Genomic DNA, 19,524 nt, shown 5'->3' on the forward strand with positions numbered 1-19,524 from the left:
CACTTCTATACTTAAGTCAGAGATCCAAGTCAGCCTTATAGGAATTTTAAGATAGGCAATTAATGAATGGTTATACTTTTCCAGAAATGAGAAATACTGTAAGCCTTTCCCTACAATGACTGCTTTGAATGTATTTTCTTTTTTTCCAAAAAGCATGCAGGGACTATTTTCAGATGCTTGATTATGGCAAGAAGGAAGAAAAGTAATGATTTTTGGTGTAATACAAGCAATTTGTAGAATCGAGCATACAATTTTGCATAAAACATTGCAGGTTAAAATAATATTGTAGGTTTCAAGCCATTGCATTACAGTTGACTAACTGTCACAATTAGGTGTTGTAAAATTTAAAACTCTAAGTTTTGAAGTGAAGCAATAAAACTAAATTCTTAAACGATGACTTTTACCTTCACACAGCACAGAATAGCTATCTTTGTTTGGGTTGAAAAAGTTATTTACAACTAACATTGATTGAGTCTTGGTAAAAGTCCGATCACACATGAAGAGAAATATCCCCTCAGCTTTCTGAAAGATCGATGGACATGTTTGTGGTTAGAGACAGTCATAACAGCGTCAATGCTAGTCTCCTACCATGGCCAAGCATATGGTGTGTTCTTTAACCTAATTCAAAATTCAAAGCACCAAAATACAATTTAGATCTAGAAAATGGGACTTGCTATTTAATCCTCCGTAACTGATGATTAACAATTTAGATGCAGAGACACTGCTAATGAGAAAAGTTTTGATTGGTGCTGTTTAGTAGCTCACTTGAGTTGCCTTTTTAAAATCAGAGTTTTGCTTCCATTGAATCCAAGAACTCTTCATAAAATAGAGAAATACATATATCAAAGGAGTTAAGTAAAAGTAGGTTAAAAATAAATAATCTTACAACAACATTTTAAATCCTTTAATGATTTAAAGAAAGGAAGACATAAAACACTGAATGCTAAACAAGTCTTTTGAACTTTTCTTGAGATTTTTAGATATAGATTTAATAGTATATGTGTGTATATATATATATTTTTTACATTTTGCATGTAGGCCAGAGCTGTCTAAAATATCTCTTCATAGTAGGCTATAGGGATCTATCAGGAGATAGAATAAAATAAGATCTGAGAATATTCTCAGTTTATTAGAGTTTTTCTTTCTGCTTTGACAATCAGCAGGCATCATAAATTTGAAGCAAATCTTGGCTTTTCTGTCTCTGGGTCTGTATGTAAGACTGAGGAAGACTCCCTCTGGTGAGCAGCTGCTGGTGGAGGGGGTGCCGGTGGGACTCCCCGGCTGGGGGGGATGGCTCCCGATGACATCTGTCGGAACAGGGTGACCCGCTGGGGGACCGTGCCCCTGATCCCTGCCTGCAGGCCCGAGCCGTGCACCGTGGTCACGGGTGGAGGGATGGACGCCAGGGACTCGCCCACAGTGGGATGTGGTCTGGAAATCAGGGTGGAAACCTCATGGGGCAGCGAGGGCTGCGAGGCCGAGAGGGGCCTGACTTCTCGGGTCAGGCTGGTGTTGTGAAGCGCCTGCGTGCTCTTGTGCACTTCGTTTTTCGGTGCGGAGCTGCTGGGTGTCTGTGGAGTCTGGGGCTGCTGCTTGGTCTGCAGTGGCTGCTGTGCCTGCTGCTGAGTGAGCGACAGCTGGGAAGCAGTGGGGGAGGCGTAGTGGAAAGTTCGAGTGGCTAGCGGGCTCTGAACGGGAGGGCTGCAGACCGCAGTGGCGTAGGAGCAGGGCGAGAGGATGGCCGACGGCTGGGGGGTCTGTGTGCTGGGGCTGGGGGAGTGCAGGTTGCCATGAGACAGACTGGTGGCTGTGTACACCGGCGGAGATTGCGTCCTCCCGCGAGAGGTCGGGGTGGTAGCTGAAGACGTGGAATTCAGGGCTGTCATTTGAGGGTAACTGATGGGACCGATGGCCTGCACCATCTCCCTGTCGTGTTTCACAATCTGCTTCAGGATCTCGTTCTCCTGATTGTTGAAAACTCCAGTGTTCAGATCCTTCTGGAACTTTTGCAGAAGAATTGAATTTTTCTTTCCTGTCAGCGAAAGGAAGATAGGCACTTAGAAAGTCCGTAAGTGACTGGTGACAACTCCAAGCGCGACTGGCTCCTGCAAACAGAATGATGGCAGTGTTTCATAGAAGAGGCTTAAAAGCCAAGCACTCACCTTTAGACACCAAATAGACACACGGCTCCTGTCTCTCACGCTTCCTGTATCTTTCTGGGAAATCTTACCTTCTATACGAGTCAAGTTGAAAAGTCTGTAATATGGCAAAAGCCATCTTACAGAAGAAATGGAGAGATTTGCATGAGGGTTACCTTGGGAGAAGAAAGGGCATTTGGAGCAGGACGGGCCCGAAGTCAAGATTTCAGTTTAAAGCTTCTTTTTCAAGAAAGGACAATGGAATACACACTATGTGACAGGCACCCTACCCAAGGCTTTAGGCAGATTTATTTTATTTAATCCACAACTCTTTGCGGTAAGTGTGCTCATAATCCCACTTCACCCAAAAGGAGACTGGAACATAAGAAGGTTAAGAGTAATGTCCAAGAAAACATATAATAAGTGACAGAGCTGGGACAGGAAACCAGTAGATCTGATCACAGATTTACTACGGACTATGAAGCAGCCACATCTATATCACGTTGAGTGTTTGCTGGAAATGAAGTCTCCTGGACCTCATCCACTTTCTGCACCAGATGCTGCCTTTTACTATGATCCCCTGGTAGTTGTCACATGCAAGTTTGAGAAGCAAAGGCCTTTGCTTTTGACCAGTGCCCTACACCAGTGATTCTCTGCTGTACCTGCATATTTTTGTCATCTCTAGAGCTTTAAGAGTTACTTATTTACATCTGCACCCTAACAATTAAATCAGAATAAACAGACATGGGTCCAGATTTTGGTACTTTAAAATAAACTTTCCCCAGGGGATTCTTGTGTGCAGCCAGATTGAGAACTATTTCATAATCTTACTTTTTTTTGCGGTATGTGGGCCTCTCACTGTTGTGGCCTCTCCCGTTGCGGAGCACAGGCTCCAGACGCGCAGGCTCAGCGGCCATGGCTCACGGGCCCAGCCGCTCCGTGGCATGTGGGATCTTCCCAGAGCGGGGCACGAACCCGTGTCCTCTGCATCAGCAGGCGGACTCTTAACCACTGCGCCACCAAGGAAGCCCTATCTTTTCTCTTCTGAGAGGTTGTTGTGAGGATTCAGGGGCATAATGTATGGCAAGCTCTCAGCTCATTCTAGAACCTCAACAAGTATTACCTCTCCTTCTCGCTATTGTCTTTGGAGTGGTTTGCAATAAGGAGATGTTCTCTGGCAAAATAACAATTAGCACCAATTGTAGGTTGACGTAAGAGGGGAAAATCAGTGACTTTTTAATGGCATCATCACCTAGGTAAATATGGTAACTGAAAAGTAAATCAATTTGCCATATCACTAAGTAAAGTATCACATCTAAACTAACAAGGAATATTTTCAAATGGAAATGTATGATATAATTTACTTGGCTGCTGGGAAAGGCAATCATTTTAAATGACTGCCAAAATGAATAGTTCTCTCACTCCTTACAGAATTGTCCTAATTTCCCAAAGAACAAAGACTTCTACGTTAGTAGAAAACATAAATGCTTACTTTGCATATACCCTTAATTAACTATAACATATGCATTTATAAGCAATGGCCACAGCACTGAGAAGGATAATATTTTTTTTGTGATCATGTGAATAGTCAACATTTCATAATCTAAGTATCTGGGACCTTGTGGAAAAATACTATAACTTTTAATGCACTGTTAGAATTTTGTGAAGATTAAAAATGGAAATACTGGTGCTCACTAGCAATTTTATTGCCTATATTATCGATTGCAAACTGTTTCATGCAAACTTTCTTATAAAAAATTAACTGTAATAAGTTAGATGAAAGTGATGCTCTATCAGATTAACAGAAATTCTCTATTGAAATATCCTGATTTGATGCTTTTGCAAAATATGTTTAGCTGGCTTAGGAAGAAAACTCATATGCTCAGAAATTAGTCTCTGGTTCTACCATGAACACTCACACACCACAAAGAGGGAAGGTATTTTCAAATTAAGTAAAGATGCTTTCAGGTATACTCGCTTCTTTTATGGGCACTGTCTTCTGGACACTCCGTCCTGTTACATCTCTAAGTTATCAATAAGATTTTTAATATGTGTCCTGTGTCTAATGGTAATGTCCAAATACTACATTTACTTCTCCTAACCTAATTTCAGATCCTTATGCACTCTGTTGTCCTACCAATATAGAAGAAAAGAAAGATGTAAAGTGCAGAAGAAAAGCTGACACAACCATACGTCAATCAAAAGTCCTTACCTTTAATAAAAATGAAGCAGTTGAAGTATCTCTTTATTTACTTTCCAGTGATCCCAACCCCAATCTCCTTTGAGTTCACTGATTCCTTCATCCCTCCCTAACTCTCTTCAACAATATTCATTGTGTACTAGGCACTGTGAATGTAATAGTAAATGAGATATGATCTCTACATTCATAAAGCTTAGCATCTCTAGCGCAATTTAAATAATAAAAGCAGTGCTGTGATGGAGGAACTTCCCAGTAGTAAGGGAGAATATCTCCAGGTACTCAGACTATTAAGAGGGTAGAAGGTCAAAGAAGGTTTCTACAGGGACGTGATGTCTAAACTGAGATATGAAAGCTAGTAGAGTTAAGCAGGGAAAGGGAACAGAGGAGGGTAAGGTGCAGAAGGAGGATCTGGGTGTGGAAGATGAATGCATATCACCTTCCAACATCAGAATGTTCTAGCATATCTTGGGAAGTTAACAGCAAGCCAATCTGATCTAACTTTACTATGGCAATTATTCAAATCTTTAAACCAGTGTAACTAGTAAGGTCTAACTTACATATTTTTATTTGAGAGCAGAGAAGATTTTTAAGATAAGTTGATGTTTGCAAAGTAAAGCATCTATGTGGGCACTTCTATTAAGGTTTTTTCTGCTTGAGTCTGTATTACAAACATTTCAAGAAGTTTCTACTGAGACAATGAAAATACACAAGTTTTCAATTCTTAATATAAGAATAAATGTAAAGTTGATCCTTAAAAATGAAAAAAAAAAGCCTTGTGATAAAATTTAGTTTGTAATGTAGACTCATACTATTGCATTTTTAGTTCTATTTTAACGCTGTGTAGAATTTTTAATCATTGTTTTTTACCTTAAGATTCAAATTGTTTTGGTATCACTGGTGAAATCAGATTGCGTAGCTAGAAAAAATAGAGATGAATAAACAAACCTAGAATACTTAGAAGAGAAAGTTAGATAGAGCCTCAGATCTTTCTAGAAATATGGCTAGAGCTAATTGCTATTTCTATATTTCTATGTTAATTAATAAGCAATCTATATACTAGCATTTGGGACTTAAGATTGCAAATATGTATCAGTCCACTAGATTAAAACTGAATTGTGGGCTTCCCTGGTTGGTGCAGTGGTTGAAGGTCCGTCTGCAGATGCAGGGGACACGGGTTCGTGCCCCGGTCTGGGAAGATCCCACATGCCGCGGAGCGGCTGGGCCCGTGAGCCATGGCCGCTGAGCCTGCGCGTCCAGAGCCTGTGCTCCGCAACGGGAGAGGCCACAACAGTGACAGGCCCGCATACCACAAAAAACAAAAAACAAAACTGAATTGTGCACAAAGAAGAAAACTGAACAGAGTACCTATCCGATCTAGTCGGTCAATGGCTACTGTCTCAAAGGCTCTTCTCATCATTGGATATTCCTCCAGGACCTCATTGAAATTGTCCACAGAAAGCGAATAAAGACGACAATATGTATCAGCTCGAACACTGGCAGTGCGTCGTCCCTTGGTCAACAGGCAAATCTCTATAAAAACAAAGAAGAAAGATTTGTTTGGCAATTTTCTTTAAAAGGCCATTAAGACCTACCACAACTAAAAGAAAAAAGTCTCATGGTGTGAGAAACCAATGATTAGTAACATTTTCTATTTTATCAGGAAATCCTTTCTGATAATTAAAAGTGCCCAATTTCTAATACTCAATCTTAAAATATTATTTTTTTTAAACAATTGAGGCTTTTGGTTCAAAGGGAAGGCTGTAACAAAATTATCTTCTTCCAGCTCCAATTCCAATTCACCTGAAACAAAAATATGCAGAAGAAAGAATAATAAATCCAAAATGGAGTTGAAAACAGGAAGAGACTATTCTCAGATAGAAGTTCTTATGAATTCTGGAAGGCAGAGAGCAGATGGTATTATATAGACAGAAACCAAAGTAAGCCCAAAATCATTGGCTTAGAAAGTCTTATGATTAAGCAAAATTGAATCACAGGTTCAGATGTATGCATTATAGGAATGTTTTATGTAGTTCATATATTCCCAGTAAGATCAGTATAAAAATTATATTCCAAATGTACAGAGGGGATTTTCATTTAAGTAATTTCTAAGGAAAATATTTTGTTGTAATTTTGATTCCCAATATATGGTAAGTAAATATTTGCAAACGTGGATTTTCTTATTAGCTAGATAAATAAATGATAAAAGTGAAGATTTTCTATTTCATTTCCCAAAATTTATGTATTAAAATCCTATAGACTTTGCTTCTTTAAAAAATTTAAATAATTGAAAAACTTTGCTTCAAAATAACCTATTTGAAAAAAGGAATGGGAGAAGTGTTTTTGAAATGCACTGTCTTCTAACAAAAGGAAATAAGCAAAATAATTATTGAAAGGGACCTAAATTCATACTCCTCTGAACTTATTTAAAGAATTTCAGTTCATGTTGATAAACATAGTGAGTAAATTATATGGTAGGCATTATGTCCTTGACGTTAGGGCTGGAAACATGAATCAAACATCATATCTACTTCTGTATTACTTATTTGCTGGTAGCAAAAAGTTCATTTGAATTAAGATTTCATTTAAAATGCAAGCTGGTGAGAGCAATAATATAGAAGGCAGGCACTCTGGGAGTACTAAAGAAGTGCATCTGAACCAATCTGGCAATTGAGAGGATTTTAGGAAATGCCACCTAAGCCACCAATTACATTGTTACTGTTCGTGCTCGTAAACATTTCAAATTTAATAAACAATATTGTGGTCGGGCCAACATGGCAGAGTAGGAAGACCCTGAGCTCACCTCCTCCCATGGGCACACCAAAATTACAAATACATACAGAGCAATGTATGTATGAGAATGACCTGGAGACTAGCAGAAGACATTTTCTACAACAAAAGATATAAAGAAGGAACCACAACGAGAAGGGTAGAAGAGGCAGAGATGCTGTATAGTCAAGACTCATAACCCTGGGTAGGTGACCCACAAATGGGAGGATAATCACTATTGCAGAGATTCCCCTTAGGGAGAGAGGGGTCTGAGCCCCACATTGGGCTCCTCAGCCTGCGGGTCCTGCACCAGGAAGATGACCCCCAGAAAGTCTGGCTTTAAGGCCAGTGGGGCTTGCATTCTTGAGAGCTGGAGGGTTGTAGGAGGTAGAGACTCTGCTCTTGAAGGGTGCACACAAAATCTCACACCCTCCAATACCCTGTGCAGAAACAGTAATTTGAAGCAGCCTGGGTCAGACCTACTTACTGATCTTTTAGAGCCTCCTAGATTGGCAGGAGGCAACTGGGACACACCCTGAGGACACAGATGCTGGTGGTATCCATTTTGGGGAGCTCATTATACCCCAAGGACACTGATGCTGGCAAGCACCACTTTGGAATCCTCCCTCCACCCTATTAACACTGGAACCCAGCCCCATCCACCAATGGGCCAGTGCCAGCCCTGGGACTCTCTGCGCCATGCAGCCCGCCATGCTGGGACCCAACCCCACCCACCAGCAGCCAGCAACCTCTGAACCAGCAGGAATCAAAGGTACATTAGATGATACAGAGGACTGGATCAGTAAATTGGAAGACAGAGTAGTAAAAATCACCCATCTGAACAGAAAACAGGAAAAAGGATTTTTTAAAAAAATTAGGATAGTTTAAGGGACCTCTGGGACAACATTAAGCATACTAACATTTGCATTATCAGAGTCCCAGAAGGAGAAGAGAGAGGAAAAGGGAGCAGAGAACACATTTGAAGAAACAATAGCTGAAAAATTCCCTAACCTGGGAAAGGAAACAAACATCCAGGTCCAGGAAGCACAGAGAATCCCAAGGAGGATCAACCCAAGGAGGACCACACCAAGACACATTATAATTAAAATGGCAAAAATTAACGATAAAGAGAGAATATTAAAAGCAGCAAAGTAAAAGCAACTAGTTACAAGGAAACTTTGCATAAGATCACCAGCTGAGTTTTCACCAAAAACTTCGCAGGTCAGAAGGGAGTGGCATACTATGTTTAAAGTGATGAAAGGAAGAAACGTACAACCAAGAATACTCTACCCAGCAAAGCTGTCATTCAGATTGGAAAGAGAGAGAGAGATTTTTACAAACAAGAAAAAGCTGAAAGAGTTCAGTACCACAACCAGTTTTACAAGAAATGTTAACGGGACTTCTCTAAGCAAAAAAGAAAAGGACAGAAATAGAAATATGAAAGTTATAAAAGAAAAAATCTCATTGGTAAAGGCAAATAGACATTAAAGGTAGTAGCCCAACCAAACATAAATCTAGTAGAATGGTTAAAAGAGTTGTGCACCTAGAACTAACATAGTGTTGTAGGTTAATTGTACTTCAATTATTTAAAAAAAATATGTAGACACTGGGAGGAAATGCATCAGAATGCTAATGGTAGTTATTTCTGGGGGATGGGGATTATGGGTGATTGTTCTTTTTTACTTCATGCTTTTATGTAATTCTAGTTGTCTGCAATGAACATTCATTACTTGTAAAGTTAGAAAGAAAAGAATAAATGTGATTAAAAATGAAAAAATAACATTGTGGACTGTTCATGTTTGTGTGCACGTTTGTGGGTGTATTTGTGTGTGTGTACCTTTGGTGTGCGTAGCAAGATAAACCTCTATTGGTCAGTGTTTAAGCATAAAGCATATTATCATATGATGGAATTTGTCAGCTACTCTAATTTTAAAAAAATGTAATAAAAGTATTTTCGACACTACCCCCAAATTAAACTCCTGTGTCACTATAGTACTAATGCCATATTATATAACTTATGATTGCTAAATTATGTCAAACATACTGATGAGAAATGTTTTTATTGCTAAGTGTTGCTTTCAAATCTGTACAAGTTGTCATATAGAATGGTTATAAGCCTCTCGGAAAATAAGCCAATGATACATAACAAAGACCTTAAAATGTATCCATACACTTTACCCAGAAATTTCACTTGACAATCTAGCCTAAGGAAATAGTCTGTAATCAGAACAATGTTATTTACATGGTGATATACATTATGCATTTATGTATGCATCTGAAAATATGGGAATGCCTTAAATGAATAGTAAGTCAAGATTCATAATCAACTATGTGGCAATTATTAAAAGTAAAGCTTTTAAAGTCTATGTATTAATATTAATAGTAGAATGGTCATGAAAGTTTAACAGAGAAAAGCAGGATACAAGGTTTTAATTATAGCATGATAAAAATGATCACATATAGTATGAAAAAAATGACAATAAAATCTACCAATATGCACTGCTCCATTGAAAAATATTCCTTTACGTAGATATACTGTTTACATTTTTTTTCAACTTTCCTTTATCTAAATTATTTTTATTTGTGGATATATAACTTTTATTTTTTAAAAGTTACTTAAAATTTAATATCTAAGTGCACAGAAGAGAAAAAACCCCAAGATATGAAGGAATATAAACAAACCTAAAAATAGTGATTATTATTGTAGGTGATTTCCTCAACCTTACCTTTCATTTTTTTTAATGTATTTTTAATTTGGCACTTATATTTTTAATTTACAAATGCTTTCCACTTTCTTATATTTGTTGCTTTCTCATTATATCATTCTCTTTTGTTGTGAATGTAATATCCTCTATATTCTGGTAGTTGTTAGAGATCTGGTTTTGAATAATGAATATATGCTACAATATGGATATATTGTATATGGATGAACCTCAGAATGTTTCACAAACATAGTGAAAGAAGCAACACATGACAGTCCATATAGTACGTGCTTCCACTGATATAAATAATCCAGAAAAGGGAAATCTATAGTGACAGATAACATATTAGTGGTTGCTTGGGGAAGTGGGTGGAAAAGATTAACAATAAGTGGGCAGGAGGAATCTTGTTGGGGTGATGAAAACCTAAACCTGTTTGGCTTGGCTTTCATAGTGTTGGTTTCATAATTTGGGAAATTTCTAAAAAGATTGAATTGTATACTTTGAATTATATATACATGTTGCAATAACACTGTAAAATGGAAACAAAAAGTTTTGTCTTTATATTTTATCTTTATTATATTTTATATTTTAGTTTCTGTTCTGTTTTCTGAATTCTTTCTCTTTACTCTGAATCATTGTTTTTGTCTCTGTGTCTAGATCTTTCCCTTGTATATTGAATGTTTTCTTCAAGTTATCTGTTGATGTCCATTTCTGTTGAGGATGAAAACTCTAGTGATGTGGCAGCATTTATTGATCTGGAGTTTCTCTTTAGGGTGAATAGGTGGGAAGTTTATCCTCAAATTTCCCTAAATGCCAGAATGAGGAGGGCTGTACTCCAAGGTTACCAACATCTCTCTTAATTGTTCTAGTTCTCTGCCTTGTTCAGTTACTTTAGAGAAGAACCACTTGCTTTTTTCTCTCCTCAGGAAAATAAATGCTTGGTTACAGCCTGTTCTGCAATGTCAAGGGAGGGACAGAGAGTCCACTGTACCACACAGAGACCTTCCCTAAGTCACTGTTTCCCCTCACTTTTCAGTTGGCCCTCTGTCATCACACTGTCTCTTAGCTAGCAGCTTTTCTGGAGTTTTGCCAGGAGCTTTGCTCTCTTCTTGGTCATAGCCCTCAGCATTATATTCCAAGTTCCCTCTACTTTTCCTTCAAGTTTCATCAGTAACCACCAGCATAATTTAAAAAAAATTGTCTTAAACAACAGAAATTTATTTTCTCACATTTCTGGAGCCTAGAGGTCCAAAATCAGGGTGACAGTATGGTTGGGTTCTGGTGAGAGCTCTCTTCCTGGCTTGCCGATGGCCAAATTCTCACTGTGTCCTCACATGGCAGAGAGAGCCCCCATCTCTTCCTTTACCAACACTGTCACTAATCCCATCAGGAAGTTCCCACCCCCAGTCACCTCATCTAATTCAACTACCTAAGGCTCCACTTCCAAATACTACCACGTTGGGGATTAGGGATTCAACTTATTGAACTTGGGAGAGACAAGGACATCCAGTCCACAACACCATGTCTCTTGTCCTGAAATACTATTTATGTCCCTCTTGCTCTTTTAAAAAAACTAAGCTAAGAAACAAAAAACAAAAAAACAGCTTTATTGAGGTATAATTGATATACCAAAAATCTGCACATATTTAATGTATACAGTTTGATGAGTTTGGACATCTCCATGTACCTCTGAAACCATCAGCATATCCGTCACTTCCAAAAGTTTTCTTAACTGCATGTTACAGAATACCTGAATAATACTGGCTTACCAATAAAATAACTTAATTATAAAAATCTGGGAGGCAGGGCTAGTGTGGATTTAGTATCTCAGTGATGCTGAGGCACTGTGCTGGCATGACTTTATTTTCTTGGCCAACCTCTCATGATCACAAGTTCAAAGCAGCAACTACAAGAATTTACATCCTCATACAGTGTCCACAGAGAGGGAGAGACTTCCTTCCCACATTTCTTTCTTTTTATTGTGAAAGCAAAACTTCATAATATTCCTTTACTACTTTTAATTTGGTCTCTGGAAAGGGAAGAGATAAAGACATGTATTGAGGATCATCTTATGTAAAGAAATGGATTTGTATTTACTTTTCTGTATGCTTAAAAATTATTTGAATACTTTTTACAACGAGCCTGTATTTATATATTACTTTTGTGCTTTAAAAAATAAATTTAAAAATTAGAAAAAATATAGCTACTCTCAATACTTATAGTCATTTTGGAGACATAGTAAAAATAGATTTATTTCAGCATAGATATAAATATATTCATGTTTTCTCTAAATTATTCTTTGCAAATGATTTTCTGGTTTCTATTGTCTGGAGTCCTCGTATAATGGATATAAAATATATGTAGCTAAATGGAGTAGATGGACATGTGTTACATGGTATAGGTCCCCATAATTAACTGATGAATCAGTTAAATACTGCCTTTGGTATGAGAAGAAATCTTCCTAGAGGATGGTGCTTAAATAATATTTTAGGCCTATATAAAAAAATGAGTACATGTTTTATGAGAAAACTTCAGAGGTGTTATTGTCCAGCAAATCTTACTTCTTCATTAAATTCTATTTAAAATACAATGTACTTATGTAATTCTTTACCTTTTGTGATTTTTTGAATGAAAACTGATATTTCAATTTGGTTGATTTCTTGCCAACTAATGAAGTAGAATGCTATTTTGGTGATTTTCTGCAGCAGTGATGGTTACCTGCTGATTCTGCTACCTTAACAGACATCCAATTTCTTAGGTTATTTTAGAGATTTTTTTTTTTTCTTTTTGGTGTAGTATAAAGAGTATTGGCCTGGGATTAGGAGTCCAGTGTTACAGTCTCAGACTGATTGATCTTGGTTGTGAAGATTTGGACAAATACTTATATTCTCTGGACCTTCATCTATTTATCTGTAAAATGTAAAATTCAATTATATCTCTAGAGTTTTATCAACATTTAGTCCATAACTTCAGACTTCGGTCATATTTTATATCTAAAGTTCCACTGAGTTTTATATCTTTAGTGCTTCCATGGCATCTGGTAGGTGTTTAATGTTTGCTGAAACGAATCATTGAACCAAAGAGCAACATGTTCTACAAAATGAGTTTCAATCACCTGTGGAAAAACTAAGGGCTAAATATAGATTTTCACTAGCAAAGTCCTTTCAGAAGTTATCTAGTGAGCTGTGCTCATTCCCAAAATAAAACTCTTCAGTCTTTATCTCTCAACATCTCTTCAATAATTTCTTAGTGAGAAACAGATCAGATGAGGGTATATTCATGAGGGTATATTCTAGAAATAGTCACTGGTCAGTGTGAAAACCTATTTAAATAGTCCTTTCTTCTTTTAATGCCTCCATACTCTTTGTTTCCACCGTGAAGAGAAATAAACAATGCCACACACTTAGCAATGAGAAAAAGTAAACCTGATCATAAAAGAATCTTAGATTTCATGAACTGAATTTCCAGATTCCATATGAATAGAGTAGGTGTTTCTTTGTAAATTAATTTTCTCTTGATAATAAGTTATTTTGGGGATCTACTTATTGAGTGAAGAGAGTCCTGTGTTAGGTGTTACAGATTGAGTTTTTGTGTATTTACGCTGTGCGTGCGTGCGTGCGTGTGTGTGTGTGTGTGTGTGTAAAAGAGACAGAAAAACCAATTTAGTCATTTGTATCTCATACTATCCTTTGGGCTCCTTAGGAATTATGTAGATATTAGTTCATCACTATTTTTAATTTCTTGTATTGTGTTTTCTACTTGTTTCCTAACTATTGACCTTATCTCCCTAGCTAGTTTAAGACATTTTAAAGACAACAACCATACAGTAACATTATTGTATCCCTAGCGGTGCCTGCTGCCTTGGGTTCTTAGCCCAGTGAAATTGTTTTAAAATGCTGATGAGTACATCAATGATAGTGGACAAACCCCAGATTGACACTAAATTCTAGCCTTAAGTTTTAAGATGCCATAATAATGGCTCCCCTGCTGAGGATCTTCTCTTTGTAACAGAACTTGCTGAACACTTTAAGCACCTTCTTTAAGTAGCACAATATATCTTTGAGGTTTTTGTGTAATGTATAAAGGGAAGAAAGTACCTAGAAGGTTTGGTAATGTTTTCTTCAAGGTGGATATGTTATTACTCACTATCTAGAAAATTAACTTGCTTTTGGGTGCTCAGATTGACTTCCCAAGGAAAATAAAATAAAATATAAAATGAAATAAAATTGAACTCCCAAAGAACAAGCTGAGTGCAGCTTACAGATATAACCTTTTAAAAACAAAAAAATAAAAATAAAAACAGAGTCTTCTGGCATATTTTCTAGACTCTGTTGCTTGTTTCAATCTTTCTGCCCTTTTTCCTTGTTTGTCTACTCTCTGAGAACTCAACTAGCAATTTCCTAGTGGTGTAATCACTGCTTTAAAAATCTTAATGCAAATTTACTTGGAAATATATCCTTTCATCTGGATACAAATTTCTAAATGATAATTAAGTTCACAAGTAATGGGAACTTGGCATATTAATTTTATTTCTGCATTATTCTCCTGTTTTCCTCTACAAGATAAGTTATTTTCTTTACAGGTTAAGTTATTTCACTTACTCAAGAGGGAAACCGAGAGTAATGCATTCCATCACAGGAGTATTATAAATCTCTGTTTCCGTTTTTCAGCATCATAAGAAATGTGTCCCGGGAGATTAAATTCGGCCTACCACACACTATATATATATATATATATATATATATATATATATATATATATATATATATATATACTTTTAATAATCCTTAGGGTATGAGATATATCAACCACCCAATGCTATTTTTGCTGACATTAGTTAACCCTGATTATAAACATTTCAGTCCACCTGACATTACCATCACCTATATAAACAGTCATTTTAGAAGGTAGGGCAAATGGCCTCAAGAATTTTGCAACTCAGAAATATTTCTCTGACCTCTAAAACAGAGCTTGATATTGCAGTAACACAGAGTTAATCATGAACTTATGACATGTTTTGTAAGGTAATGAAAGTGTTTAAACCTGAGTTTCCAGAATTTATGGGAAAATCTGTGCTCGGCTGCTCATAGTAACCTAAGCAAGAGCTTCTTCCATCTTTTATACCCGATATGATGAACTAAAAGTAATTCTCTGCTGTGCATTAAAATACTAATTTCCTAGAAATTATTTGGGTTTCTAATCCAGTGCCTCATAATAATGTGCAAGAGGAAATATCACTTTTTTTTTTTTTTGGTACGCAGGCCTCTCACTGTTGTGGCCTCTGCCGTTGCGGAGCACAGGCTCCGGACGCGCAGGCTCAGCGGCCATGGCTCACGGGCCTAGCCGCTCCGCGGCATGTGGGATCTTCCCGGACCGGAGCACGAACCCGTGTCCCCTGCATCGGCAGGCGGACTCTCAACCACTGTGCCACCAGAGAAGCTCGGAAATGTCCCCTTTTAGCTTTCTATTTGTATTTGTAATCTTTCCATATTTATATTAGTGAACTAGTAAAATATCACCTCTTATGGCATGGTGAGGTAACATTTGGCTTAAAGCAATTTGTATATCAAGCTTGGCTGGTAGAAGAAGCGCTTTAAGTGTCAAATGGATCTAAATAAGGATCTAAAATTTAGAGTAGGATAAAACATAAAATAGATGTAAATTTTGTAGTATTGATATTTGATGTATTTTGAAACATTTCACATTTTTAAAATAATTTTCTGAAAGAGAGATTAGATATAACATATTTCCAAATACAGATATATATTATATATAGATAGATTTTATAGCATGACAGCTATTCTAATAAACAGAAAACCCAATTCTGCTTTTTCTTCTAAATATCTAACTGAATATTTCAATTCCCAGAGAAACAGTGGTACTTACACAATTATTAGTGTCCTCTGCTGCAGCTCATGCAGTTATTTATGATTATTTATTCATTTAAAGTTATTATCTTGTCAAACTAATCTTAGCTCTCCCCATATGTTTGGTCAATTTACTTCTCTTAAAACACAAGATTAGGGTGGTCACCTGGGGCTCTGAGTATTGACTCTAGTAGCGACACCTCAGACAACTTACGCACTGGCAAAATTGTTATGAGATTTACCTTAAAAAGTGCCAAAAAAGTGCCCGGTACAAGCCTAGTGCAGTATGGACACTCTCACAACATGAGTTCCTTTTTCCCTTATGTTTCTACTCCTTTCTCTGTATTTTTTCCTGTGATTTTGGCTCTACCTGCTAGAACCAAGGAAAAAGTAATGCTTCATAGATCAAGTAACCTTCCAAATTTGTGAAATATAACAGCCATCTCCCACACCCTCCACCCTCTCATAAACAATTTGTTCATAAACTAACCATCCCAATTCATTAGACTTGTCTCAAGTAAGATGGCTTCACACCGATGGACACCTTTTCTTAGTTACCCCAGGGAGAATTCATCTTTGTGCCTCTACTCTACTTTGATCATCTTGCATGTTAGCCTCTACAGCACATTATTACACTTATTTGTCTATATGATATTTCTCGATGCTAAACTATAAGGTATTCAATGAAAAGTACAACAATCACATTTGCAGTGTCTAGCCCTTACCATAGATTTAGTCACACAATATCACTTGGTTCACGGAGCAAGGAATGAATGAGTCAATCAACTGATGAGAAGCAGAAAGACTTATACACTGGATTGGAAACATTCTTCATAAAACAAGGTGCTAACATTTGAACACAACATCCCAAATAGCCAGATCTTTTAGAGGAGCATTGGTCCTATTCATCAGATGCTACGTCACGCTTATCTTTTATCTGGTTCCTATTGATTATACTTTTAGGACATTACTGTTCCATTCTGTTGGATATGTGGAGGTTTCTATTAAGGTTTATACTTTTCACTCCTTAACCTCTCTCCCCTTCCCCTTCCTTAGGATGTCTGTGTCTTTACATTCCTAATGTCTGCGTAAAATCAGCTTCACACAATACTATTTATAAACTGATATCTACTATACATTTATACTACTTGTCATCGGCAAATTACAATACTTATGGACTATCACAGTGATTTTCAGAATATCTATGGGGTAGATAAGAAACAATCACTGCTAGCCCCATGTTAGCCCACATGATATACAGAAGATTAAAGGGGATGTGTTATGGGATTGGAACAAAAATCACATAAAGATATCAAAGCTAAGAAGAGTAAGACTACAGTTTTCCTGCTTCTATCCATCTTTAAAAATCTACCAGACCACTCCAAATCTTTCCTTCTGATTTTAAATCTACCAGCACTCAACTCTTTAAAAGTTAATCAAACACCTTGAATTATAAATGCCTTTAAAAAGCAGTCAGCTTTTTAAAAATTCATCAAACAATTTCGGCTCTTAGATACATCAAGTGTGTTTTCTGAAGTAATATCTTGACAGCTCTGTTTTCCTATGTGGTTTAACATAAAATTTTAAAAAGTATAGCAGGAATAATAGTCTAAATAGAAAATATATTCACTAGATAATTATGAGGTGAGTCTGCTACAGGAAAAAAGTTGTTTGTCTCCAAAATTTACCCTGGTTCTCTCTCTTTATTCTCTTTTTCACACAACACACATACACATGTGGATGATAAAACAGAGATTTAAATACACATTTTCTTGACTTATTGAATGTAAAAGTCAATGATCAACTGATTCAGACTGGATTCTTTAGTGCAGTGTTTCCCACATTTTAATATGCATAAGATCACTTTATGCACATTAGTATCTTGCTGAAAAGAAGATTAGGATTTAGCAAGTCTGGAGTGGGGCCTGAGACTGCATTTCTAACAAGTTCTTAGGTAATGCCAATGGTGGACTTTTTTTGGAAATGAATTCTTGTAGCTGTCAAATTTGCATCTAAAATAGGGTTCTTAGTTTAAGATAAGTTGGGAAAAGGTGGCAAAAAGAAATGGAATTTAAGGGATAGCATAAAATCAAGTCAATGAATGATTTCCTTGTACCAGCACGTTGGAGGAAACTATGGGAAATATAAAAGAAATGAAAGATACTGATCCTGACTCAAAGCTTTTATAATTAATTAGAAATTCAAGTACAATATATAACAAAAGCTTGAGAATAATTCCAAAGCTAAAGCATTTGCTAGTGACTTTAAAGTTTATAAAAATCTAAAACTCCAGTTCTGTACAACTTTGGTGGCATTAAAGGCCTTAGGCTCTGAAAGAAGTGTAGAAATTGCACTGCTTAGACCATGAGGATGGAGAGGACAGGAAAAAAAGGAAGGGGGGTGGGGAAACAAAGGACATTAGAATGAAATAATCATGAGCACAGGTTAAGAGAACAGTTTATAAGGAGGCTTTCATGCAATTGCAAAAACAGCAGCTTCACAGGATCGTAGGATTTTGATTAGGCATAGAGAATATTCCTCTAAAGATAAGAAGTTGGGTCTCAATCCACAATGGTATTGCAATGCTCTTAAGGAAGAAATTTGTTTATAAAATATTGTCTTAGGAAAGGAGATTATATGAAATAGACAGGGGAGTTCTAACTCTCTAGATATCATGCCAAATGTGGAAAAGACACTCAACTTCTTTTTCTCTTGAAGGCAAATTTATTCTCTTTCAAATCTTTTGTTTCATGACACAAGAATACTAATTTATAATTGGCTTGTAAAATGAACTAAGAGGGAGGTTCTTACCAGTTAAAATTAAGAGTTGTAAAGAAGTTTTGATAATAATTTGGGATATGAGGTGACGGGAATTTGCCTGAAATAAAGCTATAGCACCCAGAAATGATCTCTTCCAAGAATTCCTGAGAAATGAAGCTTCAAAAGAGCTTGAAAGGTGATGAGGCATCCACAATTTTGAACCTAGATGTGAAGGAAAACCACTAACGGGTAACTCTGCTGTGAGTGAAGATAAGATGAAAGGTTGTTTTGGGAAAAAATCAAGCAAACCTTTGGCATCCAGAGAAAATCAAGCAAAACTCTGGTATCCAAAGAAATTTTCATTCCGCAGAAATCTACCTGACATTAAGCCAGTAGCTCATGTCTATCAGATTGGTTAGAAGCAGTAGTTATTTGTGTGTACAAGTTTGCAAGCTTTTATCATATGACTCTGAATATCTGTGATAACTGATTCCAAGATTGATGCCTATCTCAGAAACAGTTATCTGTAACCTGGTCAGCAGCCCATGGGATGGCCTGGTTGGAGAACTCTTCTTGATGGGGATGCTTTATATTGGATTGTGACTAATTGGCCTAATTATACCTTCTCATGGGGAGGCTGAAAGTAAGGTATGAACATCCAGAAAAGCCAGAGAGTGCATAAGTTACGGGACTGGTGTATCCCTAAAGTGGTTCTTGGACCTCAGGACTCACTGCATTTCCTAAGGGGCATTCTTGCTTGCCACAAAGTTGGCCTCTGACTGTCCTGAGGTGGTGTGCTGTGCTTCCTTTCTTCATGTGCTCCCTTACAATAGACTCTGTCACCTCAGCTGACTTGGGCTTGACTCTGTGCCTTTCAGCTCAAAAGCACCTCACCATCCACGACCTCTTTCTAGATGTTCACAGCCGTCCATTTTATTAAAAGCCTCTACCTTTTCCTTTCTTTCCTGCTCTTGAGAGACTGCAGTGAGTTCTTCATCCATAGAGAGGCCTTGAAGTGAGCTGAAAACTATTATCCTACCGATGGAGTTTTCATTTTCTACTTCTGAGTAATCCAAAGTATCAGAAGAGAG

At 37.1% G+C, this 19,524-nt stretch overlaps 1 protein-coding gene across 1 annotated transcript in view; it reads right to left on the reverse strand.

The window, feature by feature from the left end:
• Positions 1-1,075: 1,075 nt before the first annotated feature.
• Positions 1,076-19,524, reverse strand: part of HCN1 (hyperpolarization activated cyclic nucleotide gated potassium channel 1) — a 365,548-nt gene continuing 347,099 nt past the window's right edge. The window contains exons 7-8 of the mRNA XM_060146056.1: positions 5,704-5,868; positions 1,076-2,032 (exon numbers count right to left, since the gene is read on the reverse strand). Coding sequence (XP_060002039.1) covers positions 1,167-2,032; positions 5,704-5,868 — 1,031 coding nt within the window. The 3' untranslated portion in view covers positions 1,076-1,166. The remainder of the gene's footprint in view (positions 2,033-5,703; positions 5,869-19,524) is intronic.

Source organism: Lagenorhynchus albirostris, chromosome 3 (genome assembly GCF_949774975.1).
Source record: "Lagenorhynchus albirostris chromosome 3, mLagAlb1.1, whole genome shotgun sequence".
Taxonomy (NCBI): Eukaryota; Metazoa; Chordata; class Mammalia; order Artiodactyla; family Delphinidae; genus Lagenorhynchus; species Lagenorhynchus albirostris.